This window comes from Culex pipiens, unplaced genomic scaffold, assembly GCF_016801865.2.
Source record: "Culex pipiens pallens isolate TS unplaced genomic scaffold, TS_CPP_V2 Cpp_Un0022, whole genome shotgun sequence".
Lineage (NCBI taxonomy): Eukaryota > Metazoa > Arthropoda > Insecta > Diptera > Culicidae > Culex > Culex pipiens.
In genome coordinates this window covers 35,575-62,728 of record NW_026292839.1, presented here as the reverse complement: position 1 = coordinate 62,728, position 27,154 = coordinate 35,575, and the positions used below count along the sequence as shown (strand labels likewise).

General features: G+C 35.8%; 2 protein-coding genes across 4 annotated transcripts in view; both read left to right on the top strand.

The window, feature by feature from the left end:
- LOC120430644 (cell adhesion molecule Dscam2-like) overlaps window positions 1-27,154 on the top strand; it is a 72,882-nt gene that overhangs the window by 31,369 nt on the left and 14,359 nt on the right. The gene's annotated exons all lie outside the window — the stretch shown is intronic.
- Window positions 12,449-18,900, top strand: LOC128093726 (uncharacterized). 3 transcript variants are annotated; one of them, XR_008212703.1, is made up of 4 exons: window positions 12,449-12,856; window positions 12,914-13,063; window positions 13,124-13,390; window positions 18,294-18,900. XR_008212703.1 is itself a non-coding variant. In XM_052711432.1 (4 exons), exons 3-4 carry the CDS (start codon window positions 13,326-13,328, stop codon window positions 18,501-18,503), a joined length of 303 nt encoding a protein of 100 aa, XP_052567392.1. In that variant the 5' UTR covers window positions 12,460-12,856; window positions 12,914-13,063; window positions 13,124-13,325; the 3' UTR covers window positions 18,504-18,900. The 3 variants fall into 3 exon arrangements, 2 of the variants coding, with proteins under 2 accessions (XP_052567392.1, XP_052567393.1); XM_052711432.1 differs by having other exon boundaries at window positions 12,460-12,856; window positions 13,124-13,418; XM_052711433.1 differs by lacking the exon at window positions 13,124-13,390 and having other exon boundaries at window positions 12,478-12,856.

The following is a 27,154-nucleotide window of genomic DNA, read 5'->3' as shown; positions in this document are numbered from 1 at the left end:
CCAGTATGACCAGTATGCCGGAAACCCCTTTGCGGTCTCCTTTGCACGCTTATAGGGCTGGCAAAGATCTTGTCCAGATAGCTGACCGCCTCCTTCGAGCATGAGCATGATGGCGTACAATCGCGGGAGGCGACAAAACGTCACTTTTGTTCACAAACTTGCCGATTCCGCAGATTCTCGTATACAAACAAGAGTTACACATTTCCAAGTAACTTAAATGCATTTACCTGGTTTATGTGTAGTCTTCCATGGCTTTGCGGTGAAGTGCTTTTCTTTGCGGTATAGGCCGTAGCATCTACCACACGTGATCTAATTTTCCAAACAACTTGCAATATTTTATCCCGGTGCACATCGACAAAAAGCGGGATGGTTTATAGGTGCAGACCACATCACTCAGGCGGCTGTGCAAACTATCATCGTAAAATCCACCCTCGCACCTCTTGAGGGTTGAAAAGCAGCAGCGAGGAATGAAGAAAAAATCCGTTGGCAAATAATCACTTAGCCTTCCTTTTTTATACTGATATGTTCCACGCAACCTTTCTCGCCTTCACATCATTACGATGAATGCCACCCCCGAGAGGGCTGCTGGATCTCACTCTGATTGAGTTTCTCGCCACCACACCACATCACTTGTCCTGCGCGCACATTTTATGTGTGCAACCCGGCAGTCGTTCGTTCTTTATCGTATGTCGATATGTACGCTGAATATTTATTGCACATACATAGCAAATGTTGTTCGTATTATCGCTGTTTTACTGAGAGTGAAAAATACGACCTTCGCAGGCTACCTGCTGTATGTTTTTCACACTCTAATACCTTCTTGAACTTATCGTTTAACATTCGTCCATTAAGTGAACATGTATTTTTTACTGCAATTTGATTTGAAACCTCAGACCATCAATTTCTACTTTGAAGATTTTTAAGAGTTAACATTTTCCCACGATTATTCAAGAAAAAACGTCATCACCAGATTCTAGGCAGCATACACAGCGACGTCATTCTTCACTTTACACTAACGTCCCCAAAATGCGTCAACTTGACAAGTGAAAGGGTCGCACAGGATCCGTGAGGCCAACACTTTGGCGAAACTCCCACGAGCCCGCGTACCGCATCACCCTCGTCATCCACGCGTACAAAAAGACTTACTTTTCTGCCGCCGGAAGACATCCGGTGCGGCGCGCGGTTGGCAGGGACTTGTCGAAATGACACGCTGGCGAGCCCGCGTATTTGTCACACACACAGACGAATTTTCGAACGTATCAAGTTTTATTCCGTTTTCCGCGCATTGCATATGAGATGGGATGAAGTTGCTGCTGGAAAGTGAGCACATTTCCACGTTACTTGACGTGTGTCATACTGGAAGTGAAGGTTATCGTGAATTCGATTGACGTAACCTAACTTGACTGTATCGAAAAATAGTCACTTACAAATTTTAAAAAGGCTTTGATTTCATTTGAAAAGAGCATAAACAGAAAAATGTTATCCGAACGGGCTAAAAATGTTTCTGGGTTGGCTGAAATAATTAGACCCGTTTTTTTATTTATGTTTGGCCAATAAGGGGACCTACAGCGTGCTAGAGTGGTCCCAAAAATGGCCATTTACGTTTATGTTTTTTTGCCTATGATGAGATATGGTGGCAGTGCGTGGCCGAATGGTTACGCTGTCCGCTTTGTAAGCGGATGATTCTGGGTTCGATTCCCATCTGCTCCCACCTTCCATCGGATGAGGAAGTAAAATGTCGGTCCCGGCCTTGGTTGTTAGGCCGTTAAGTCATTCCAGGTGTAGGAGTCATCTCCATGCCATAAGTACAAACAACACACCAAACCAAGCCTACTCCGGTGGAATCGCTGGCGGCGGTTGGACTCGCAATCCAAAGGTCGTCAGTTCAAACACTGGGGTGGAAGGTTCCTTGGAGTAAAAAGAGGTTTGGGTGCTCTCCCCATTCAAGCCTTCGGACTCCTAGGTTCGAGCAGAAACTTGCAATAGAGACCACAAAAGACCCGGGGGTCGTTAATGTGGATGGTTTGATTGATTTTTTGAAAAAAGTTTAACAAAACATTCGATTTGTTTTACTTGACACTAATTGGGTCAGTAAGAACACTGAGGCTGCCAGTTTAAAAATAAGGCCTTTGAATATTCCCTAAACATTGGAAGTTCAGCACCATGACAGGCATTTATGTTATTCTACCAGAATTTTGAGTAGTTTTGTTTTGAGTTGTTTTGTTGAACAAAAACAAGCTGACTATTTTTTTTTTCCACAGAACAATAGATCCCATACGTATGCAAAATTCTTGCTCCTTCCACCAACAACGGGATGAAAGTAATTTAGTTTGCTTACCAGATATGCAGATGTGAACTTCTTGAGAAAAACAACAGTTCCACGTTGATTTATTTTCCCTCCTCCATTGTTGTACTGTACGTCAAATGCTCATTTCGTGCATTTTATAAACTCGTTTATTTCTTTTGTGTTGCCCCAAAAAGTTCACCAGTTGAACATAATAAATCATTTCAATTGACTTCATTTTACTTGACATTTTACTGTCTTTCAAAATCATTTCACATAGTTAATGTACCGTCTTCATCGACATTTTGGATCTGGGAGGTGACATTGGGTCATACAAATTTCTGCATTGCCATATGACCCAATTTCACCATCCAACCCAATGTTACCCTCGATGACGGTACCCAAATCAAACTTGATTATCAAATTATACTGTCCATTGAGCAACAATGTTTTTGCTGTCGATTTTTCTGACACAATGAATCCTGGAAGCTTTCAAAACAAAAATGCATAAACCCTCCGACTGGTGGCAAAAATAAATTCCCACAATAAATGATAATCCAACTAAACTTCCATCCCAATCCGCTCTGGCTGCTCTGTGGTGGGCAAACAAAACTGTGGCAACAAAGCGAAAAGTCTCGCGGGATGTGGGAAAAGGGATCAACATTGAATAAATTACTTAGTTTGATGCCAGAGCTCTCACCAGGGCTGCGGAGTCGGGTCATATTTCAAACGACTCCGACTCCGACTCCGACTCCGGCTTTCTCAGATTAGCCGACTCCGACTCCGACTCCGGCTCCGGCTTTCAACAAATGGTTGGCTCCGACTCCGACTCCGACTCCGGCCTACCAACTCTAGCCGACTCCGACTCCGACTCCGACTCGAGCTTTCAACAAATGGTTGGCTCCGACTCCGACTCCGACTCCACATATTTTTAAATGTTTCAAAAGTTAGTTAACTATTATTAGTTAATTATTTTTAAAACATTGATAAATAGGATTATTCGAATACTCTCTAAGCGTCATGTTTTTCTCAAGAAAAATAAGTTAAGTAAAAGTATAGTAAAGTAAATAAACGGAAAAAAAGTTTCTAGGTTATAAGTTTTATACGTTATGGAAACAGAAATAAAAAAATATCTTCAGTTTTAGAGGCATTTTGAGAAGAACAGTTTTGTAAGTAAATTTAGATTTATTTGCTTAACCTCAAATTTGAAAATATTTTTTTCAAAGCTAATAAATTTAAATATTAAATTGTTATTTTTGAAAGAATAACTAAAAGAAACCTGGCCTTAATGGTCTATTGAACACTAAAATTCAATTTGCTCAATTTCAGGCTGACATTTGTAAGAAGCACAGTGACAGACACCTTGTTTTTAAAATGACAATTTAAAACGAAACATTTTTTTTGTTTTTTAAGACATACATGGACATCACGCCATGGCTGAAGGAGATTATTATTGCAAATCAATGTATCTAAACAATTTCTTCGTGGAAAGGACGCTTAAGATGTCCTTTTCAAATATCTGTGACATGGAAAATAATTTACCCTGGAAATTTTTAATTTATTTTAACTTTAAAATTTTATATACTTTAAAAAGGAGGCGCACGATACTTCGTGAATCTTCACCTAAAACGAAGCTTTATGAATGATCTTGCACCTCCATCAAAATATATGAAAAAACTTAAAATATAATAAAAAACAAATATCCACAAGTAAATTTTTTTTTAATTTTTTAAGGTACATTGTTATGCAATGATTATCACCTTGCGTCATATTGGCGTGGGACATACAGTATGAGAAAATTCGTACCAGTTGATAATATTTTTAATTTGATTTTTGTATAATATTTGAAAAATACATTAAAATCCTACATTTTGTTCTATAATTTTTTTTGTTAGTTCATTTTTGTACTGAATTCTTGAGATTTGTTCAACGATAATTTGCAACGATATCAAAATAGTTTAACTAAAATCAACATCAACATCAACAATCAATGATTAATTCAAAATTTGTTGCAACTTCTTTCGATATTTTTTGTTAGTTTCAATTATTTTAAATGCAACATATTGATTTTCTTGTACTTAGTGATAAACAAAATGCGCATGTTGAGTTCCAAGTAAGAGATTGTTATAATCGTTGATTATTTGTTACAAAAGTTAAACTGTCAGTGACTCTTTTTCGATTTGCAAAAACAGTGATTACTATTTTTAATCTTTTTATGTACCTCGTACCAAGACATATGCTATCGGGGTAAAAGATGACTGTGTGTGTACTTTTTTTTCAGAAATAACTGGATGAAATTTGGTATAGGCAAAAGGAAGCATTCAAGAATCAATTAGAAATGTCCGACTACATAACCAATATTTTTTTTATTATTTTTTTAAATTATGATACTACATACTTGGGTAAGAGGTTATCATTTAGTGATTATAGTGTAATAACACAAAAAGAGCTTTTCAATCACAATAAAAAGCTTCAAAAACACAAAGGCATCTGATAAATCAATTAAAAATATAAGATGTTTTGTAAATTAAGCTATACGAAATACTGAACAATAAAAAAATATATATATTTTTGGTTGAATTTAAGATAACTTCGGCTCCGACTCCGACTTCGGGTTATCAGAAATCCTCGGCTCCGACTCCGACTCCGACTCCAGCTCTTAAAATTTAGCCGACTCCGGCTCCGACTCCAACTCCAGCTGTTAGAGTTTTGACGACTCCGACTCCGACTCCGACTCCAGGTCCCCAAAAAGACCCGACTCCACCGACTCCGGCTCCGACTCCGACTCCGACTCCACAGCCCTGGCTCTCACAGTGCTGATCTCATTTTGGTTCGGCGCTGCTGTGAATTGCAGTTCGAAGAACAATCAATACCGTTCCAATCTTTTTTTTTGTGGAGGAGCTGTCGCGGGAATGGTTGAAATCCATTAAATCCTTATAAAAATATCAGCCAAATAGCTTCCATTTGTTTCAATATCGACAGATTTATAGACTCATCCGAAAGTGATGAGGGTTCCACCCTGTCGTCCGGTTCATCTTTGCTGTTTCTTGAGGAGCGGCAGAGAGTAAATCAAACGTTTGCCGGACAGTAACTTTATGGCATCGCGAGATCATCCTTATAAATCGGAAGGTAGGAAAAGTGTGCTTTAAATCTGCCCGCTAGAATGAATAATTCAAATCGGGAAGAGTTGGATGATTACTACCTACCGATTTCCCAGATGGATCTCGGTGCGTGGGATGCAACCATGATGGAACCGTATTATCTCTTCACACAATTTCATGCGAACCGCGCAAGTTGGTTCTGTCTTCCTGGAACCGATCCGGTATTGTTGAAAATCCCAAATTTCACCTGCCACGTGGTGTGAGTGAGCTCAATTTGCGCGCATTTTCACTTTTTATCCTTTGCCTCGAATCTTGCATCGTTCCGACAACGGATGTCGTCAAACGGATCGGTTGAAACAGGCAGGAAAAAAACTTTTCTCATTTCGGTGATTGCTTTTCTCAGCTCTTTGCGATTTGGGCTCCGGTTTGGGTTATAGGTTTTAGCGTTTCGACTGACGCGGGTTGCGTTTCCGGTCAGAGCCGCATTAAAAATGAACCAAACTTCCTAATTTGACAAGCGACAAGGTCGGTCGAACGGTATGGCAATGAGGCACAACTTTCCGCTTGAGCCACGTCGATTCCGGACTAATCCTTCCTGTGTGTATCCTGTTGAATGGCGTGAAGCAGAAATGGTCATGTGCGAACTAAATTAGAGGCAAATAATTTGGAAGCTGCGTGAACTTGGTTGTGACTCGGGGCACGAATGAAGTTGAAATTTGTGTTTCGATTTCATGGTGACATGTTCATGGGAAAAATGTCAGCAATGTTTGGATTGAAAGAACAATTTCTAAGAAGAAAGAAGTAAGAAGTAAAAAAAAAAAAAAGGTAAGAAGTAAGAAGTAAGAAGTAAGAAGTAAGAAGTAAGAAGTAAGAAGTAAGAAGTAAGAAGTAAGAAGTAAGAAGTAAGAAGTAAGAAGTAAGAAGTAAGAAGTAAGAAGTAAGAAGTAAGAAGTAAGAAGTAAGAAGTAAGAAGTAAGAAGTAAGAAGTAAGAAGTAAGAAGTAAGAAGTAAGAAGTAAGAAGTAAGAAGTAAGAAGTAAGAAGTAAGAAGTAAGAAGTAAGAAGTAAGAAGTAAGAAGTAAAAAGTAAGAAGTAAGAAGTAAGAAGTAAGAAGTAAGAAGTAAGAAGTAAGAAGTAAGAAGTAAGAAGTAAGAAGTAAGAAGTAAGAAGTAAGAAGTATGAAGTAAGAAGTAAGAAGTAAGAAGTAAGAAGTAAGAAGTAAGAAGTAAGAAGTAAGAAGTAAGAAGTAAGAAGTAAGAAGTAAGAAGTAAGAAGTAAGAAGTAAGTATTTATGAATTTGAAAACCAAAAACTCAAAACTGAAAACACGTAAAACAAAACACATAAAAATCAGTATTGTTTTCAGTTTTACCCCAACATATTTGCATGTTAAACGACTCTCAACTGCACAACAAAATCTAAACAAGTTTTCAGTCCTCGAAGCTACACTTTCCACGACAACAAAAAAGTATGTTTACGCAATCTGCCGTTACACTGAAGCAGTACATTGAGCAGTGCTCAGCAGAAAGACAAAGCGGCAAGAAACAATAGCAACTTCATCAACATTGAACTACCCACGCTGCTGCTGCTGCTGCTAGCGTTCGACTTTCTACCTGTCGAACACGGGTGCGGTTGTTCGGTTTGATGATGATGATGATGGCTGATAGGATTTCGCATCTTGAGCTGCCATGATGACAAATTGGTCCAGCGTTTTTTTTCTTCTTCTTCTCTGCCGTGTCCTTTTTGCTGTCGAATCACGTGTTTGTAAGAGTCTGCCTTCTGTTTCATTGTGTGGCTCAACGAGAGTCACTTCACGTCGAGCACTGATTTACGTAACGCGCGTAATGGCAAAAGGGATTACTTCTCGACGTTTGATGCCAAGTTAGGGAGGTTTTATGGTTGTGAGGTTTAGTTTCCAACTAGAGTGTCGTGAGTTCAATCCTCTGGGTTGCAATTTTTAAACATTAATTTCGGGCAATCACACCCTTTCTCTTTTAATTCATTTTTAATACAATAATCCTCCCCAATCATAAAAACGGGATCTCCAAACAGACTCCTTCAGTGTTCTGCAAATTTGAACAGCGTCTCGTGAGCGAATCCAAACAACTTCCGGCGTTTTCAGCTTTAATCAACAAAGTAGATGATTAAACATTCGCAAAGTGGAGAAGATGCTCTGGGCCGCGCTCTGCCAGTCGCCGGCGTCTTTTCACAGCGATCATAATGAACTGTGCTGCTGGTAGTAAGGAGCAAGAAGGATGACGATGAGCGACTAAGTCGACGGCAAATATACTTGAGTGAGAGTGCTGCTGGAAAAGCGACATCCTTTGCAGCAGCAACGGCAGGAGTAGAGTATAAGGTTCACCACCCTAAAACAACACCAAAAGTGTTTGAGCTAGCAATTCAATTCTAATACACCTTCTTCCACAGCGACTGCTAGCACTATACACAGTCATCATTCCGTGAAGAAAAATCCAAACATTAACATAAATTTTAAAGCAAATTGTGCTGTGCCTTCAGTGCAGAGAATTTTGCTTTCTTTTCTAGGCTGAGCTTGGTGGGGAGAGACGTCTAGCCTTGCTTGAGAGGCCATTCAGAAACAAAGTAGCATACATAACCGCTTTTCTACTATATTTAAATTAAAATTATATTTTTATTTTTTGTTTTTTTTTGTTTGCTTCCTTTTTGTTTCGAAGAATTTGGTTTACATTATATTCTCTATTATAACAGATTTAAACTTTTTTTAAGGTATCAAAGAAACAGTTGTAACCGTTCAGTGTATCTTGCTCACTCCAAATTATTTTGAAGATATAAAGTGTGAGCAAGATGCACTGAGCATTTGCAAAGGTTCTTTGCTTCTTATTAAAAATAGTCCAAAATTTCTTACAGCAATTTTGTGATTGACACTTGTTTTCAAATCTCTTTTGTACCAATCTGAAACCCTTCCAAAAATCCTTTTAAAACTTCAAAAAACAGCGCTGTTATAGTTTTTGGACGGTCCCCAAGAGAAGAAAACACACCGAGCAAACCCTCGTGTTTGCTGTATGAGCCGGCGAGTAAAAACCGGAAAAGGGGAAGCAAACATCAGAGGCATGTTTCTTCTTATTATATTATAAGAAGAAACACACTCAGCTTTCCATTGCAGAGTGGTATTACCAACGTGGGGGTGGGGAGGGTATTAGGGGGGACAGGAACAACAACCCCTGTGCAGCATCCATGACCAACAGCCTCAGCAGCAGCAGCAGCGGTTTGAGTGCCCTCCCGGCTGGTCACTAGGGTGACACTCATTATATCACGTGATTATTTTGCAAAATGGTTTTTCTTTTAAACTAAACATCAAATTAAGCTCATTTTTAGTACAAAAACGTTTAGTATTTCCTTGGGATTTCGTGCCTTGATGAGCGCAAGGGTCACTCTGTTAGTCACGGCCCGGGCTCTATGAGGGCGGCCGCCCAGCTGCCCAGGAGGAGGTAAAAAAACGAAAAACTGGAACCGTAAACATGAACAGTTTATATACATTTTAAGAAACTGTACGGTTTCACGAGCTTGCTGTCCGACTGGACTGAACTGGCAGGGGTAGTTTTCCCCAAGATGAAACAACAATAAACTGTGGAACGGCAGAAAAAAGAAGCCTTCAGCTTCAGAACCCCCAAGAACCGAATTGAGCCTCGTAATCTTGCGGTTGTAGATGGCAGATGATAAAAATATATGGCAAAGGCAACAGTGTTACGCTATTTCAGAGTGTTTTTTTTCCTTCGTACTAGCAAGCAAGAGAAAGTGCCTTTATAATTGGAATGCAAAAACTCAGCCCGCTGTGTGATGAACGAGCTGGGAATATTTATGTCGCGACACAAAGTATCTTATGTAAATAACACAATTTGCTTTTATGGCCACATCTGCAGTGGACGGAACGCCGTAACGCAACTAACTATTGCGGACAACGGCAAAATGATGCGGCTTGGTGGTTGAGGGGCAGATTCAAGGATAACGACAAATCTGCGAGCAGTAACTTTTGTGCAAAGATTTGCGAGCAATCGAGAGTCGAGGAGGGAAGTTATACTGGAGAAAGTTTTGCTCAAGTAAAACGAAACAGAAACTGTTTCCGGTTTTATTGAATCTGTTAAATCAGATAGCATTTTATCTTCTGAGACTGTCAAGATATTAAATTGACTAACGATACAAGGGAAAAGAGTTCTTCAACTTAATTTTCAAACATTTGTTCATAGATTCGATATTTGGCTTGGCTTGGCTTGTTTTACAATTTGTTACCCTTGAGTTATTAAAAGCTTCAATCAGAGAAAATATTGAATTAAAATTTGGAATTGACCATTACGAAAAACTTATTATTAAGAAACACATATCTCTAAATTTAAAAGGAAGCATCAATTTTGGCTGGTAAGGACTATGCAAGAAGTTTCAGGAGTTAAGGTAAGAACAAGATTGTCCGTCAGGCCTGAACGCAAACGCAAAATTTTGCGCCTGTCATCATAGCCTGTCAGTAATCGACCATTGAACAAAGACCACCACTGCGTCGAACGGACAATCTTGTTCTTAGCTTTAAGACCTTTGGATCCATCACCATAACAAGCAAGACGTCGGGGAAACAAGAGACCTACTAGTATAGCTTACTTGTAGAGTTTACAAAAGTTTTTTAGTGTTTTTTTATTTTGATTACGCCATCAAATTAGGCGTCCAATTTTACAAGTCCCTTTGAAACTTAATGTCCATCTCATGACCTTTTCAGGCTGCAAATTATTGAAAAACACGTATTTCAAGGCATGTTTAAAAATGAAACGGGTCGTACCACCCCTCTGTCACGAGATATAAAAAAACGGACCTCGGATTCGTGATCAGGGACAAAAGTTACCCCTTAGGACAAAGTTTCACGCAAATCGAAGAGGGGTCGGGGCAACTGCTGTGTGATCAATCGCACAGCGAAAAAAGTAGTAATCCAGCTCCGTGTAAAAGGCCTGGGTGTAAAATAAATTTGCATTATTTTATGAAATGTCAAGCTCATATACACTCAACCCCCGGTGGTTGGTCCCTTTTTTGTTTGACACTTTTTTAGTTTGTACCCCGTTGGTTGGTCAAAATCAAACTGTCAAAAGTGACGAACTGTCACTTTTGACTCGGCGCTCACGAATACTGTCAAAACAAACGTTTGGTGTGTGTGAACTCCGTGTAAAAGGGGTGTCGAACTAAAAAGTGACCTCGTTCGTTTGGCAACAGTTGGTGTCAAACCATCGGGGTTTGAGTGTATGCGTTTATCCTTTTTATTCTTCATCGGTCTGATGGCCGAGCGGGCTAAGGCGCCAGTCCTTACTGTTGGTGCTGGGTTTGAATCCCGTCGGTTGCAACTTTTTATTTGTGTTTACAAAAATTCTACATGCAGTGTGTAATATCAAGGTGATGTGCATGCTTTTGCATGCGATTTTACCATTGGATTTTTTGCTTCACAGTCCAGAGACCGCCGGCCCGGATCTGTTCTAAAATTTTAGTGTCAATAAGGTAATTCGGTGCCATCTCTTCGGGCCATACACTCAAAAAACCTTTCACCACATAGTAGCATGAAAATTCCTGTGGCAGTCAATTTTTGTCCCAAAACAATGTTTTACATGAGTCATGCAACAATCACCATGCATTCAGATCAATTCTTCTTGATTTTCACGCAGCATACACTCACACAACTAAATGTCACGTGAAATTCATGCCTGAAAATTTGGAGGCGTGGTTTGCAGTCAGCTGCTTGTTGGTTTGCATGATACCGTAATCTGGGGTGAATCGGGACTACAGTCTGAATAGGGACAGCAGTTTTTAGAGCACTTAAAGCTTTTGAATTTGAAAATGGATGTACACATTTTGTTGGCCTGAGTCTGTTCTAACCAAAACCATCATGAAAAATCAAAATATTGTGCTCCAACATGGTTAAAACTGCTGTCCCAATTCGCCCCATGTGTCCCGATTGACCCCAGTTTACGGTACTCATGCAACAACCGCATGGAAATTGGTATGGAAAAAATCCATACATCTTTTCATGCAACATTGTGGTGAAAAATTTAGTGTGTGTGGGGATGGTTGGGATGCTGCATGAATTTCCTGTCTGAAAATTTTAAGCCGAGCGCGGAGCGTGCAAGTCGAAAGAAGGTCAGTTTGCTGCTGATTGTCATCAACTGGACATGGTTTCAGTTTTTTCCGGAGAAACAAAGCCGGAAAATTAGTAACACTGGTTGTTCTCCGACTCCGATGGCTCTAATTTTATCGAAGTTAGTTCTCTGCGTACAATAGTAAGTATTTGCCTTACAATTTTGTCAAAATTTTGGATTAATTTTAAGTGATTTTCTTCTAGGCCACTGAAACAGTAGCTCCAGCACCAAGTTCGGCGAGCAACCGTTGGTGCCATCATCATGACCGTGCGTAACCTGAAGCCGGAACGCGATGTCCAGAAGGTTTACATTGAGGTCAGGGAGACAAGCTGTGAAGTAGGTGACGAAGGTGCAGCCGCGTACGACAGGAGGTGAGGGCACCCCGCGAGCCGCAAGTGATGAGCTGGAACCAATTTTGGTATCATGTGTGCTTTTTAATTTTCTGCCATAAAAATACGAGTGTATTGTGATTTAAAGTGTTGTGATGTGATTAAAGTTGTGTATATACGAATAGTGATTGTGAAAATAAAATCTCTGAAGACCAACCATTTGTTTTCTTTCGTAATAACTTTTCAATAACAAAAAAAGAAGAAGAAAATACCCCACCCCCACCTCCCACACTTTGAAAACCATTAGAAAATCATTTGATATTCGCACTCCGATAAGGTAAGGGTTGCATGAATTGGCTGCAACCTTGACGTGAAATTCTTGTGATGTGGCATATGATTGTATTGGTACATTTAAAAATGCATACAGCCTAGCCACAAGAGGTTCACGTAGATTTGGCATGAACATCCATATGGAAAATAACCACATATATTTTCATGCAACATTGTGGTGAACATTATTTTGAGTGTACCCTTGACACTTAGGAGCCCAGGGCGGTGAAGTCCTTGTAGATAAAAGAAAGGCACTAGTGATTAGTACACGGAACAAAATCCGGTCAGCGAATCTGAAACAAAATCGCGACAAATTCGGAAACTTCTCTTGTTTACGAAATCATCGAGAATGTTGCCGATTCTGGAGAAATTGTTTTCGATAACGAAACAAATTGTTTCCAAAATCGCAAACATCGTGTTTTCGGTGTATTTTTCTGCCTCTGCTCGCCGCAGCAGGCCGCAGCCAATGCGTTACGCGACGTCAAAGTCAGCTGGACGCGCTCTGCAAAACCAAAACAAACAAAAATCGCGCAAAAATATCCAATATTCCGTGTGGAGCAGGTTTCGGAGATTGTGGTCCCATAGAATCCGACCACGTTTACCCGGACAAGAAGCTGTCCGTGAAGGCGGCGGGGAGGAAGGGTGCTAACAGTTCTTCTCGGTTCTACGTGGAGGTAAATATGAGTAAGTTTTTGATTTTCGAAGTTGTTAACAAAACTTTTCCGTTCCAGTTGACTCCGAGTCGAAAAGGCGCATCAGAACCGCCGGAAGATGCTGAATCTGTTTTAGGTGATCCATTTTCTGACGACCCAGTGCGAACGGATCGTAAAGTAGACCAGTTGACCAAGTGTTGAATGCTGACCTCAAAACAAGCAGCACAGGTGAGAATTGAATTACAAAGTGACTAATCAAAATCAGAATTGCATGTATTTACGGTTCAGCATCAAGAACGATCAAACCTCACTAGTTTGACAAACTCTACTAGATCGACCATGAGAAAGAACATGAAGAGTTCTTCGGGAGGATCAACGAGGACTTCTTTGGAATCTGCTGCAAACTGAAATCGCTTTTCGCTGCAACTTCTGAAGTGTTGCTCAATCTGCAAACTTTGGCTGGTCGTTTTGGTCGATTGATCTCGATCCGATGAACGTGATTGGTGAAAACGGTCGAGCTGAAGTAGAATCCTACACGCTTTGCGGCGTAAATCTGTACGCTTTGTCGCCTCAATTCTATCGGGTACACTCCACTTCCACCGACCCAAGGTTTCCCGATAGAAATTATGCACCTGGAGCAGCTCGCGATTCACGCAATACTCGAGATCGGTTGCATTGTTCCTAATGATGAAGCACTTCTTCAAAAGTTTTATCTGTCCACGTCCAGCTGTCTGAGCTCTGTCCACGACCAACGGGTGCAAGCTATTTTCTTTCTCATTGTCCCGAAAACTTATGGCAGCCTTGTCCGGTCCGCGTTCGGCCCAGTTCGTCTAATCAACGATGAGTACTTCAGCTGTGGTTGGATAAAAATGGATTAGTCTAAGAAGTCTAAGCTTAGTCTAAGCTTTAATCCTTCTCAGGCTTAGTGAGTTTTCACGCTGTTGCCTTTCCATCTCTTCCTTTCCCTAGGGGACCATCCATAAACCACGTGGACACTTTTGTGGGAATCTGTTACCCCTCCTCCTCCTCGTGGACAATTATTCATACGAAAAAAAAAAAGGCTAATTTTATTTAATGATTTAATCTCATTACAAACTAGGCAATATTCAGCAACCAAATGTAAAAAAAAAATTGGACGAGGAGTTCCTAATCCTAATACAATATAAATACAACAATAAAAAAAAATACAAAAATAAAAATAAAAATATAATACAAAATACTAAAATACAAAAATACAATAATACAAAAATACAAAAATACAAAAATACAAAAATACAAAAATACAAAAATACAAAAATACAAAAATACAAAAATACAAAAATACAAAAATACAAAAATACAAAAATACAAAAATACAAAAATACAAAAATACAAAAATACAAAAATACAAAAATACAAAAATACAAAAATACAAAAATACAAAAATACAAAAATACAAAAATACAAAAATACAAAAATACAAAAATACAAAAATACAAAAATACAAAAATACAAAAATACAAAAATACAAAAATACAAAAATACAAAAATACAAAAATACAAAAAAAAAACTAAAATACAAAAATACAAAAATACAAAAATACAAAAATACAAAAATACAAAAATACAAAAATACAAAAATACAAAAATACAAAAATACAAAAATACAAAAAAAAATTTTAGAATTTTAGAATTTTAGAATTTTAGAATTTTAGAATTTTAGAATTTTAAAATTTTAAAATTTTAAAATTTTAGAATTTTAGAATTTTAGAATTTTAGAATTTTAGAATTTTAGAATTTTAGAATTTTAGAATTTTAGAATTTTAGAATTTTAGAATTTTAGAATTTTAGAATTTTAGAATTTTAGAATTTTAGAATTTTAGAATTTTAGAATTTTAGAATTTTAGAATTTTAGAATTTTAGAATTTTAGAATTTTAGAATTTTAGAATTTTAGAATTTTAGAATTTTAGAATTTTAGAATTTTAGAATTTTAGAATTTTAGAATTTTAGAATTTTAGAATTTTAGAATTTTAGAATTTTAGAATTTTAGAATTTTAGAATTTTAGAATTTTAGAATTTTAGAATTTTAGAATTTTAGAATTTTAGAATTTTAGAATTTTAGAATTTTAGAATTTTAGAATTTTAGAATTTTAGAATTTTAGAATTTTAGAATTTTAGAATTTTAGAATTTTAGAATTTTAGAATTTTAGAATTTTAGAATTTTAGAATTTTAGAATTTTAGAATTTTAGAATTTAGAATTTTAGAATTTTAGAATTTTAGAATTTTAGAATTTTAGAATTTTAGAATTTTAGAATTTTAGAATTTTAGAATTTTAGAATTTTAGAATTTTAGAATTTTAGAATTTTAGAATTTTAGAATTTAGAATTTTAGAATTTTAGAATTTTAGAATTTTAGAATTTTAGAATTTTAGAATTTTAGAATTTTAGAATTTTAGAATTTTAGAATTTTAGAATTTTAGAATTTTAGAATTTTAGAATTTTAGAATTTTAGAATTTTAGAATTTTAGAATTTTAGAATTTTAGAATTTTAGAATTTTAGAATTTTAGAATTTTAGAATTTTAGAATTTTAGAATTTTAGAATTTTAGAATTTTAGAATTTTAGAATTTTAGAATTTTAGAATTTTAGAATTTTAGAATTTTAGAATTTTAGAATTTTAGAATTTTAGAATTTTAGAATTTTAGAATTTTAGAATTTTAGAATTTTAGAATTTTAGAATTTTAGAATTTTAGAATTTTAGAATTTTAGAATTTTAGAATTTTAGAATTTTAGAATTTTAGAATTTAGAATTTAGAATTTTAGAATTTTAGAATTTTAGAATTTTAGAATTTTAGAATTTTAGAATTTTAGAATTTTAGAATTTTAGAATTTTAGAATTTTAGAATTTTAGAATTTTAGAATTTTAGAATTTTAGAATTTTAGAATTTTAGAATTTTAGAATTTTAGAATTTTAGAATTTTAGAATTTTAGAATTTTAGAATTTTAGAATTTTAGAATTTTAGAATTTTTAGAATTTTAGAATTTTAGAATTTTAGAATTTTAGAATTTTAGAATTTTAGAATTTTAGAATTTTAGAATTTTAGAATTTTAGAATTTTAGAATTTTAGAATTTTAGAATTTTAGAATTTTAGAATTTTAGAATTTTAGAATTTTAGAATTTTAGAATTTTAGAATTTTAGAATTTTAGAATTTTAGAATTTTAGAATTTTAGAATTTTAGAATTTTAGAATTTTAGAATTTTAGAATTTTAGAATTTTAGAATTTTAGAATTTTAGAATTTTAGAATTTTAGAATTTTAGAATTTTAGAATTTTAGAATTTTAGAATTTTAGAATTTTAGAATTTTAGAATTTTAGAATTTTAGAATTTTAGAATTTTAGAATTTTAGAATTTTAGAATTTTAGAATTTTAGAATTTTAGAATTTTAGAATTTTAGAATTTTAGAATTTTAGAATTTTAGAATTTTAGAATTTTAGAATTTTAGAATTTTAGAATTTTAGAATTTTAGAATTTTAGAATTTTAGAATTTAGAATTTTAGAATTTTAGAATTTTAGAATTTTAGAATTTTAGAATTTTAGAATTTTAGAATTTTAGAATTTTAGAATTTTAGAATTTTAGAATTTTAGAATTTTAGAATTTTAGAATTTTAGAATTTTAGAATTTTAGAATTTTAGAATTTTAGAATTTTAGAATTTTAGAATTTTAGAATTTTAGAATTTTAGAATTTTAGAATTTTAGAATTTTAGAATTTTAGAATTTTAGAATTTTAGAATTTTAGAATTTTAGAATTTTAGAATTTTAGAATTTTAGAATTTTAGAATTTTAGAATTTTAGAATTTTAGAATTTTAGAATTTTAGAATTTTAGAATTTTAGAATTTTAGAATTTTAGAATTTTAGAATTTTAGAATTTTAGAATTTTAGAATTTTAGAATTTTAGAATTTTAGAATTTTAGAATTTTAGAATTTTAGAATTTTAGAATTTTAGAATTTTAGAATTTTAGAATTTTAGAATTTTAGAATTTTAGAATTTTAGAATTTTAGAATTTTAGAATTTTAGAATTTTAGAATTTTAGAATTTTAGAATTTTAGAATTTTAGAATTTTAGAATTTTAGAATTTTAGAATTTTAGAATTTTAGAATTTTAGAATTTTAGAATTTTAGAATTTTAGAATTTTAGAATTTTAGAATTTTAGAATTTTAGAATTTTAGAATTTTAGAATTTTAGAATTTTAGAATTTTAGAATTTTAGAATTTTAGAATTTTAGAATTTTAGAATTTTAGAATTTTAGAATTTTAGAATTTTAGAATTTTAGAATTTTAGAATTTTAGAATTTTAGAATTTTTGAAAGTTTTTGAGAATTTTTGAGAATTTTTGAGAATTTTTGAGAATTTTTGAGATTTTTTTAGATTTTTTGAAATTTTTTTAGAATTTTTGAGAATTTTTGAGAATTTTTGAGAATTTTTGAGAATTTTTGAGAGTTTTTGAGAATTTTTGAGAATTTTTGAGAATTTTTGAGAATTTTTGAGAATTTTTGAGAATTTTTGAAAATTTTTGAGAATTTTTGAGAATTTTTGAGAATTTTTGAGAATTTTTGAGAATTTTTGAGAATTTTTGAGAATTTTTGAGAATTTTTGAGATTTTTTGAAAATTTTTGAGACTTTTTGAGAATTTTTGTGAATTTTTGAGATTTTTTGAAAATTTTTGAGATTTTTGGAGATTTTTTGAGAATTTTTGAGAATTTTTGAGAATTTTGAAGAATTTTTGAGAATTTTTGAGATCTTTTGAGATTTTTTGAGATTTTTTTAGAATTTTTTGAGATTTTTTTAGAATTTTTTAGAATCTTTTTAGAATTTTTCAGATTTTTTTTGATTTTTTTAGAATTTTTGAGAATTGTTGAGAATTTTTGAGAATTTATGAGAATTTATGAGAATTTATGAGAATTTATGAGAATTTATGAGAATTTTTGAGAATTTTTGAGAATTTTTGAGATTTATTGAGAATTTTTGAGATTTTTGGAGATTTTTTGAGAATTTTTGAGAATTTTTGAGAATTTTTGAGAATTTTTGAGAACTTTTGAGAATTTTGAAGAATTTTTGAGAATTTTTGAGAATTTTTGAGATCTTTTGAGATTTTTTGAGATTTTTTTAGAATTTTTTAGAATCTTTTTAGAATTTTTCAGATTTTTTTTTGATTTTTTTAGAATTTTTGAGAATTGTTGAGAATTTTTGAGAATTTATGAGAATTTTTGAGAATTTTTGAGAATTTTTGAGATTTTTTGAGAATTTTTGAGAATTTTAGAGAATTTTGGAGAATTTTCGAATATTGAAACTGTAAGGTTTAAAAGGACCCGATTCCGTTTTTTCAATAAATTTTTTAGAATTTCAGAGTTTTTTTTTAATTCTAGAAAAGTCGAGGAACAATAATATTGAAATTTAATTTGGTGTTCTCTTTCGCAGTCTACGGCTCGCAGTTGCACCGTGAGTTCGGCAAACACCTTCACGGATCCGACTGCTGGCGGAGATTCTGGGGACTTGTTCCAGGTGGACGGTCTTCTAGTGGAGGCCACCCCGCTCAAGTCGATTCTCGAGGTGAAGGTCAGCGGTCAACCTCCAGGACTTCTGGCGGTACGCGAATCCGCTCAAAGGACGTGCCAGCTCGTTGCGTGACGCTGGAAATCAGCCGGATCGACGACCCAAGCACGCTGCACCGGTCTCAGCACCTCTATCCGGGTGGCCCCGCCGCCGACGTCACCGAACACGAGAAGGACCTGTACAATCAGTTGCCGCGGTGCCGGCCACAAATATTTTGGCAAGTAGAGCAGCAACGAGTGCATTTCGGCCACGCCACCTTCTTTACATACTGCTAGCACCGGGAATCACGTCACGTAACATGCCAACGGCGGCACCGACGCCCAGCAGTAACCTGCTGCCCCGCGGACATCCAGGACGACCAGATCAGAACAATCGACGACTGATAGAATCAAAATTCCGTAGTAAACCACTCACACAATTGCTTTGATTTTGTTTTGAATTATGAATAAATAAATAAAAACATTGAAACCTTTTCTTCTTCTTATTATCATCATCCAAAATTTGAAAAGCAACGGTCAATTCAAAACAGTAAATATTGTTCTGGCTGCGTGCTGCGTACTTTTGGCAGGCATGCGTTACGGCGTTACGTTTGCGATATCGAAAATCACCGTTTGCGATATTGGAAGCAATGCTTCCTGCTGACAAGTGTGAACGGAGGTTTGCGATTGGTAGAGCAAATCGGAAGCAAAGTTTGCGATTCCGCAAACCGGATTTTGTTCCGTGTACTAGCAATTGCGGCTGACAACTATAAAGTCAACTTCGTTTTTTCTACACTCAATTTTATTGGAAAAGTAACGTGTACAAAAAATAGGTTTTGTAGCAAAAGTAATTAACTTGATGTGGGTTTTTATTTAATTAGGCAAAAGCTTTAAGAAGGCAGCATTTTTTAAATGATGAAAAAATATTTTATATGTTTATCAGTCTCCTCACCCTCCTCTTGATAAATAAAATCTTCTTGTCTTGTTAAAGCTGTTCGAATCGAAATCATACTTGTTAGAAAAACAGTAACATCTCTTGCGTCGTTGTTCGGTAGTGTTTGATATAAATTAAAAGAATAATTCTGGGCAGAGCACAACAGCAAAAATCAAACACAAAAACAGCTCTCCTCGCGGGGGAAAAGCATACTGTCAGAATCACGAAAAGCACTCGAGCAAATAATACCAAACAGTACTAGTTTGGTGAGTGTTTGTGTGCTCAAATAAACCCCCTTCGGAGTTGTTTATAAATAGTAACTCTCCGTGAGGTGCATTTCCGACCCGAAATTTGTCCTAGCTTCAACAAAGTGCCCGGGCCTTTCCCGCGTGCTTTTCCGCTCATGCACGAGCACGAACATGCAATTTTGTGGATTTTCTCTCGTTCCGTTTTCCTTGGCCTTTCGATCCACACACAAAACATAGACACAAACACACCGTTCTTGTTATGTCGAGAGGCCCAACTCCGTTGAGAGTGGATGGGAAAAATCTGGTTCGTTTGGGGGAGAGCACAGAAAAAACCGAAATAAAAGAAAAGGAGATGTTGTTGGGCCATTCTTTTGAACAGGAGAGATGCGAAGCAAAGGGACCGAGATTTGAGCTGCACTATAGTCACGTGCTCTACAATATGTCCAATTTGGTCAATAACTTTAATTTGAAGTTTAGTGCTTAAAACGACTCCAAACTGTCTAGAAAACCAACTAACAAACATCGAATCAAAACAATCAAAACAAAATAATGGAGAACATTGAAGTATTTTCACTACAAGGTCATTTGACATTGTTCAACAGCAATTTTTGAAAGATGTAGAATTGAATGTAAAAAAATAAATGGTAGATTTATCAATACAGAACGTATTCGTTAATTCGAATTTCGCTACTTCGAATGTCTGCACACAAAGTTAAAGACCAAGCAGATAGTCCTTCCGAAAAGAAACGAGAGGAAAGCACTATTTTACGAGAGTATAGACCTCTCGCGCTTACAACAACCACAAATCGTGTTCATTCGTTCAATTAGGCGTCATCCATAAAGTATGTCACGCTCTAGGGGGGGAGGGGGGGTATGAGCAAGTGTGACATTGCATGTTGTAAGTATAGGAAAAGCGTGACAAAGGGGGGGAGGGGGGGGTTAATTTTGGCTGATTTTAGCGTGACGTACTTTATGGATGAAGCCTTAAACGAAAACGAAGTTGACTTTATAGCTGTCGGCCACCATTGCTAGTACCAACCACTAGTGTCTTCCTTTTAACTACAAGGACTTCGCCGCCCTGGGCTCCTTAGTGTTTGAGTACGGCATGGAGCGACGGCGCCGGATACCCATATTTACACTTAGAATTTTAGAGCGCCCGCCGCGGGATTCGAACCAGCAACCTCTGGATTGTGAATCCAGTGCGCGGTCCGATTGATCCACACGGGCGGGGATATTAAACAGTTCATCTTATATGGACAAATGACCACTTAGTCACCGAATAACGGTGGCCGATACGTCAATGGCGCAGTTCAATAAACCGAAAAGTCTTGGGCTCGAGTCACTTTTTTTAAGGGTGAACTTTTCGGAAAATGAACTGCCGAGTAAAGTACTCTCGGTAATTTCGGGATTTATCCTCTCCGTTTGTTTACAGTACCATTTTACTACCGAACCATGTTCTTTATCCTCTCGTATGCCGATGCTCAGTTCTGGGAGCGCTAATTCGAATGCAACGAACTACGAAAAAATCTGTACAATAGAAATAATATCTAAAATGTAAAGAAAAAATGTAAGTTGTCTACATAAGCTTGACGAATGAACAATATGTTGAAATTAATTCGTACGTATTCGAATTAAAAAGCACTCAAGCGTAAAAATCAGTTGTCAAACTGATGTTGACGTTTCAACACATTTTTTCTACAATTTCCGAACAAGTGTTTTCAAGCTTTAGGCAGCAGTCAGACGTTCCAAAGGAGCACCCGCAGTCGAGCAGTTTTTGACAGTTCGCTCCATAAGAAATACATTGTAGAAAAAAGCAAAAACTGCTTTCGAGCAAGTGCTCCATGGAAGTGCTCCATTAGCGAAAGTGGATGCTCTCACTCGAATGCTGTTCCATTCGAATTAGCGAATGCGCTCTGTAGTACAAATCATGCAACCTTTTTCACATAAATCTTATTTTTATCATTCGCATGTATGTTTTATCTCTTGATGTTTTCTAGATGCTAATTATTGAACCGTTAACTGCTGCGAAAATGTGTTCGATAGGAGACTTCTTATGTTTGATACGATTTCCTTCCTGATTGCTGTCAACATATTTGACAAAAATTACGGCTCTTGCATTTCATATTAAAGACGAATTCCACGTTGAATTCAACTAAACTTTATGAAATATTCAACTTCAACACAATTGCTTGTAACAGGAGCGAGTTATGGCGCTATAACCACGGCAAATAGTGTCCAGGGCATTCGTGGAAATACAATGTCCCATCTCAGAGCGTCCCGGAGTACCAAAACATCTTATCATGGTGCTCCCAACAAATAAACCAAATCTCGGAGCGTATGGTGGTGTGTCCCCACGCTTCTTCCTCCCCCGTCGATTCAGAATTGTGTTGCGTTCCGTGTTCAAACTTAGCCCACTTTAACGAATTATCTCTGCGGTAAACTTTACGCAATAGGCCTGGCCGCTTTGACGACTGTGATGTTTCAATGCATTCTAATGTAATGGCGCACTATAGATGTTAATAAATGACAAGAGGAGTGCTAGGCATAACACAACCTAAAGCACTCTCCAGAATCCTTCGAATGATTGGTTGCGCTAGGGTTTGATTAGATTATATTAGATCAACAAAATTGCTTGTAACAGATTACAAATTCTATATTTGGTCTAAATTCCATCACTTCTGCCGCTGCTACAAATACAATAAAAAAAATGTGGGGCAAAAAAATATTTATATGCGATGGGAATTATTTGTTCAGATCTGGTATGACAAACCAATAAAAGGAAACAAAATCGTAAGTTTTCAAGTATTATTGAACATTTTGTTTTATATCTAGCTGTCGACATAAATATTAATTTCTAATGATTTAAAAAAAACAAAATCCATCACCAACGAATGGAGTCACGTAGCCAGGACAGTATCTGACAGCATCCCTACAGTTCATCAGCAACAGTGCGATCATTATTTTAAGAGCACCCCGCACGTGCAGGGCAAAAACAAAACTTCAAGACTACTCCAGGTCTTGACATGTCGCCTTAATTAAGCGTCAGGTTGAGAACACGCCAAGCATTTCAAACTGTCTGCACCAAAAAGCAACAGCAGCCCTTTAGTGTGTGAGAGAGAAAGAAAAAATACTGTAACTTTTTGTAGACTGTTTTTCTTCTTGCCTGCCAGAATCCTCCAAAGGCGAAAGATGGTCATTAATCTGAAAGCAAATGCCCTTCGGAATGCTAATAAATTCATCAGCACGCCCCGGAGGAAAAACGGAATTTGAATTCTCTGGTGAGTTGTTCCGAGAGCAGCACCAGATGCCACAAGGTGGAAAGCAATATTCATCTAGTTGTCATGTTTCCGTCATCTGTTGCCATGGATGCTGGAAAACTCATCACACAGGTACGCACGTTTCGTTGGCGGTGACAATAATGTGATACATATCAATCGAAACGAAGAAGGCGTTGCAATGGAGACGCTTGGTTATGAGAAAATTTTACCTCTCGGTCTTGTTTGTTGGTAGATTTTGTCTATGTTTTCCTAAACTGTCTGAAATGAAGTCGTCCTCTTTCCTGGTATTGTCATAATTTGTATTTATTTTTGCAATAAATTACGCTGAAAATTTACGAGTCACGTTTCTCCTGACAGCACTAACCCACCCCGAACCCCGAAGTTGATGTACTTTTGGGTAAATGAGTTGAGTCAGGATCCGCTCTCCTCAGCATGTACGTGTACTGTTTGAAAAACCATCTTGAACACCCCTTGAACAGCCCAAGATCCGGTGGGATGACGGTTGACAGGACCCGAAGTGGCGCTATCCATCAGTTCAAAATACTCGAGGTGTGAAGTAGGCGTTGGTTCGTGCTGTTCAGATGGTTATGGGTTCGGGGAAAATAATTCATTACTTTATAGAGAAAGTGTTCACCTTGCTTTTTGAGTGTACCAGTGGGTTGGAAAGGATTTAACTGAGGAGTTGAAAAACTGAAATTTTAATGAGACCAAGAATAGTTAATTGAAATTGAGTACTTTTACATTTCAATTATCGCCGGGAAAAGTATGCCAAACTTAACAAAGCACATAAAGCTTATTGGCAGATTACAACTACCAACTTGACAGAAATAGTTAGAAACAAGGACTAATGAGCTTAAATTAGGCATGCAGAATAAATTATATCTGTCAACTTTCGTTAAATAGGGGTGTGTACATTAATTGACAATAATTAGGGCCAAGCAATATCTTTTTCATGGAAAATTTCAAAGCTGTTATTCTCATCTGGCATGTGTCAGATCCGTTCAGAGCTCTGTCTGAACAAGATGAAGTCAAGATTTGTTACTTTTATTCGACATGACTAATTTATCCATAAGGTAAATTAAACAAAAATAATAATGTAAATTTTTTACGTACACTCGGTTGCATCAAGAAAACCTGTTACGTTTTAAAAAAAATTGAGCCAGTTTTTATCTCCTTAAACTTAATTTTCAAGCAATAAATTACCCGATTCACAAATAATCTTTATCATATTCACGTGCCAAACGAATATCTGCTGCAAATACCTAAAAACGAAAAAAAATACCTACCTTATGCTATACTATGTAGATGCAGTTTCTTGCCATGTTTTTGTTATAAACTTAGCAAGGGTACCCCAGATTATGCTCTTTGCCAAGGTTTTCCTTCAACTAAAGCCAGCATTCTTCCGGAGCTTTCGCTTGACGAGCGAAAGGTGGTGGTTCGGATATTTACGATTGTGAGCCAAAGAAAGTTGAAAAAACATGGATATAATGGTTTTGCAACATGTTTTCCAACAAAAAGTATTCTTCGCAATTTCTTGCTGGGTTTACTTCTTTCTTTATCTTCAATACATGCCAAAAATGCTGATAATGCAAACTGAAAAGTTTAATGCGATGCCTTTTCGAGAATAGCTATTACATTTCTACCCAGCAAGTTTTCTTTTTCTTTGACAGAAATTATAAGATAAAACGTCTCCAAAAAATAAGAACACAAATCTGGGGCAAATTGGGATAATACGAATAGTTGTTTGGGCCTTGCCTTATTAAAATATGCATCACTTTCCAAATTTGAACCATGCAAGTACCTTGAATACCGCTTTCCCTATTCAGACTATAGTCCCGATTCACCTCAGTTAAGGAAATCGATAATATAGATATCGAGTATAATGTTGAAAGTGAGGCGCACAAATCGTAAATGTGCATAATGAAACATTCAATTTTATGTTCTCATCACCTCAAATTGAAAGCGATATCAATTTGCGATTTAAACCAGCATGAAAACACATTTTTTGAATAATATTCATTTATTCCCATTTCAACGATACCGTTGTTATTGACAAAGTCATTAACCTCCACATTTAACGGATTTCTTTAAGTACTGCATCGTGAACATTTCTTCTGAGTGGAGGAAGAGGCAACTGTGAAATTTGATTTTAATTTCCATTACCGAAATGTGAACGAGTTCCATTCCATTGAGAGGTTCTTGACTTTGTGTAATTTGGAATATAAATGTGGGAGACCATCATTTTATTTTTTTCAAGTAAGTGTAATAGTAATACGTAATACCTATCCAAATACACCTACGGACCATTTTTTAAATGCTGGGCCCGATACTCTTCACGGGTAGAAGATTTTTTTAAGTTTTACTTTAAAAGAAACCATGTGTTTTTTGATATTTTATTATTTGTGTTTTTTGCAGCTTTATATATAGGGCCTATATTATAGACGTATATTGAAGAGTGTATTTCGTTAGTGATTTAGAAAAGAACGATAAAAATGTGTAGTATCTCATACTTGCTATACTAAGTAGTGCCTGATGTTTTGATAGAGTTGCCAGTAGGTACACAGTATTTTTTGAAATTTTATGTAAAGTTACACCCTGAAATATGAAGCCCATCATCAGTATGGGAAACTTAATTGATTGAAATGTCAAACTTATATATGCGTTTATCCAGAATATTTTTCAACGGTCTGATGGCCGAGCGGGCTAAGGCGCCAGTCCTTACTGTTGGTGCTAAGTTTGAATCCCGTCGAATGCATTTTTTTTTGTTTACAAAAATTGTACATGCAGTGTGCAATATTAAGTGTCTTTTTTGACGCATGCTTTTGCATGCGATTTTACCATCGGATTTTTTGCTGTGTACTATCAATCAGATTATAGCACAAGGCTTGGTGAAAACGATCTTGTCCACAGTCGATATTTTTCCCTGCCGACCGTCTTCGGGCCAAGTCTTAATTTGTAAGAACTCTTAAATAATAATAAAGTATTGTTTGAACTGTAAAAGCGTGTGGACCAAGACCGAACATTTCAAAATGTTTTTGAGAGGAAAATACATTCATTAGCTATAAGATTTGAATAGTGCTGTAAAGACATAGATAACTTCCCCTAGTAACATTCTTAACCTGACAGGTTTTATGATGGTTCTGGAAACCCTCACACAACCTACATAGTCTTTTATGGCCTACTTAAAACCTAAAATGTTGCTAGAATGATGTACCTTAAGTTTTTATGAAATTGCAGAAGCACCACTTAAGGGCACAACCATTTTCCTCCTTGTGGTATGAAGCCCCATTTCCGTCAAACACTCGAGATGTTTCTAGGTCTCGATATGTTCAATTCTTGTGGTTGCTTCACGCCCTGCTTGATGTGAATTTGTGGCCCAAGATGCTTCCAAGAATGTAAATAAAATATCGCACATTCCTTCACGTGTTCCGGGCTCCAGACTCCGGGTTGACTTGAGACTCAAACAAGAACCCGTTCCTCTGGCTCTGGTCTACGTTGCTGTGCCGGCTGTATGGACAGAACCGTCTGATTTATTGCGGAATATTTCATAAAATAAAATACCTGCAGCACTCGGTGGGATGCTCTTCGCCGCTCCAGTATCTTACAAGAAAAGAGAGAAGGCACCGGCTGAAGCATCCTCCTCAGGTGGAAATCTCCCAGCATTTGAACAGCCGGGCGTGAGTGGCAAAAATGGGAGTAAAATATCTTCTCCGATATAAATAATTAATGATTCTATTGTTTTAGATGGGCTACGGATAGGAAAATAATACGCTACGCTCGCTGAAAACTGAAATATATGGAGGCTTCTTATTGTGGCTGTTCTTTGGCAAATTCTGAATATAAATGTGTACTCGAGAGGAGATGAAAAATTGGTGATAATTTGTTTTTTTTCAGTTTCTTAGTGCTTTATTTCTACAATCAGCGATGATTGCCGGTTTTCCTCCGATGAATGATGTTGGGGAGATTATGTGGCAATTAGAGGTGGGCAAAAAAAGAGCGAGCCGCTCAAAGAACCGGTTCACTGAAAAGAGCGAACGAACCGTGGCTCACAAAAAAAGAACCGCGGTTCTTTTTTAATCTCCGGTCTTTTGAAAGAACCGTTTCAAGATGGCATGATTTTTGATATAAATATAATTTATTGAATTTTCAAAAAAAAAATAGTATTAAATTTGTTTTTGAGAATTGGAAATGCAATTTCAAAAATGTCAATGCTTATAAAAATTTATCCCAAAAATAAATGATTTGTTAAAATCTCACCAAAAATGTACTGAATACTGAATATTTTATC

Coding starts and splice junctions, on each gene's coding strand:
- LOC128093726 (XM_052711432.1), top strand. CDS start 13,326: ATGAACGTGATTGGTGAAAACGGTCGAGCTGAAGTAGAATCCTACACG. Junction 13,419..18,293: donor TGTCGCCTCAATTCTATCGG/GTACACTCCACT, acceptor TCTCTTTCGCAG/TCTACGGCTCGCAGTTGCAC.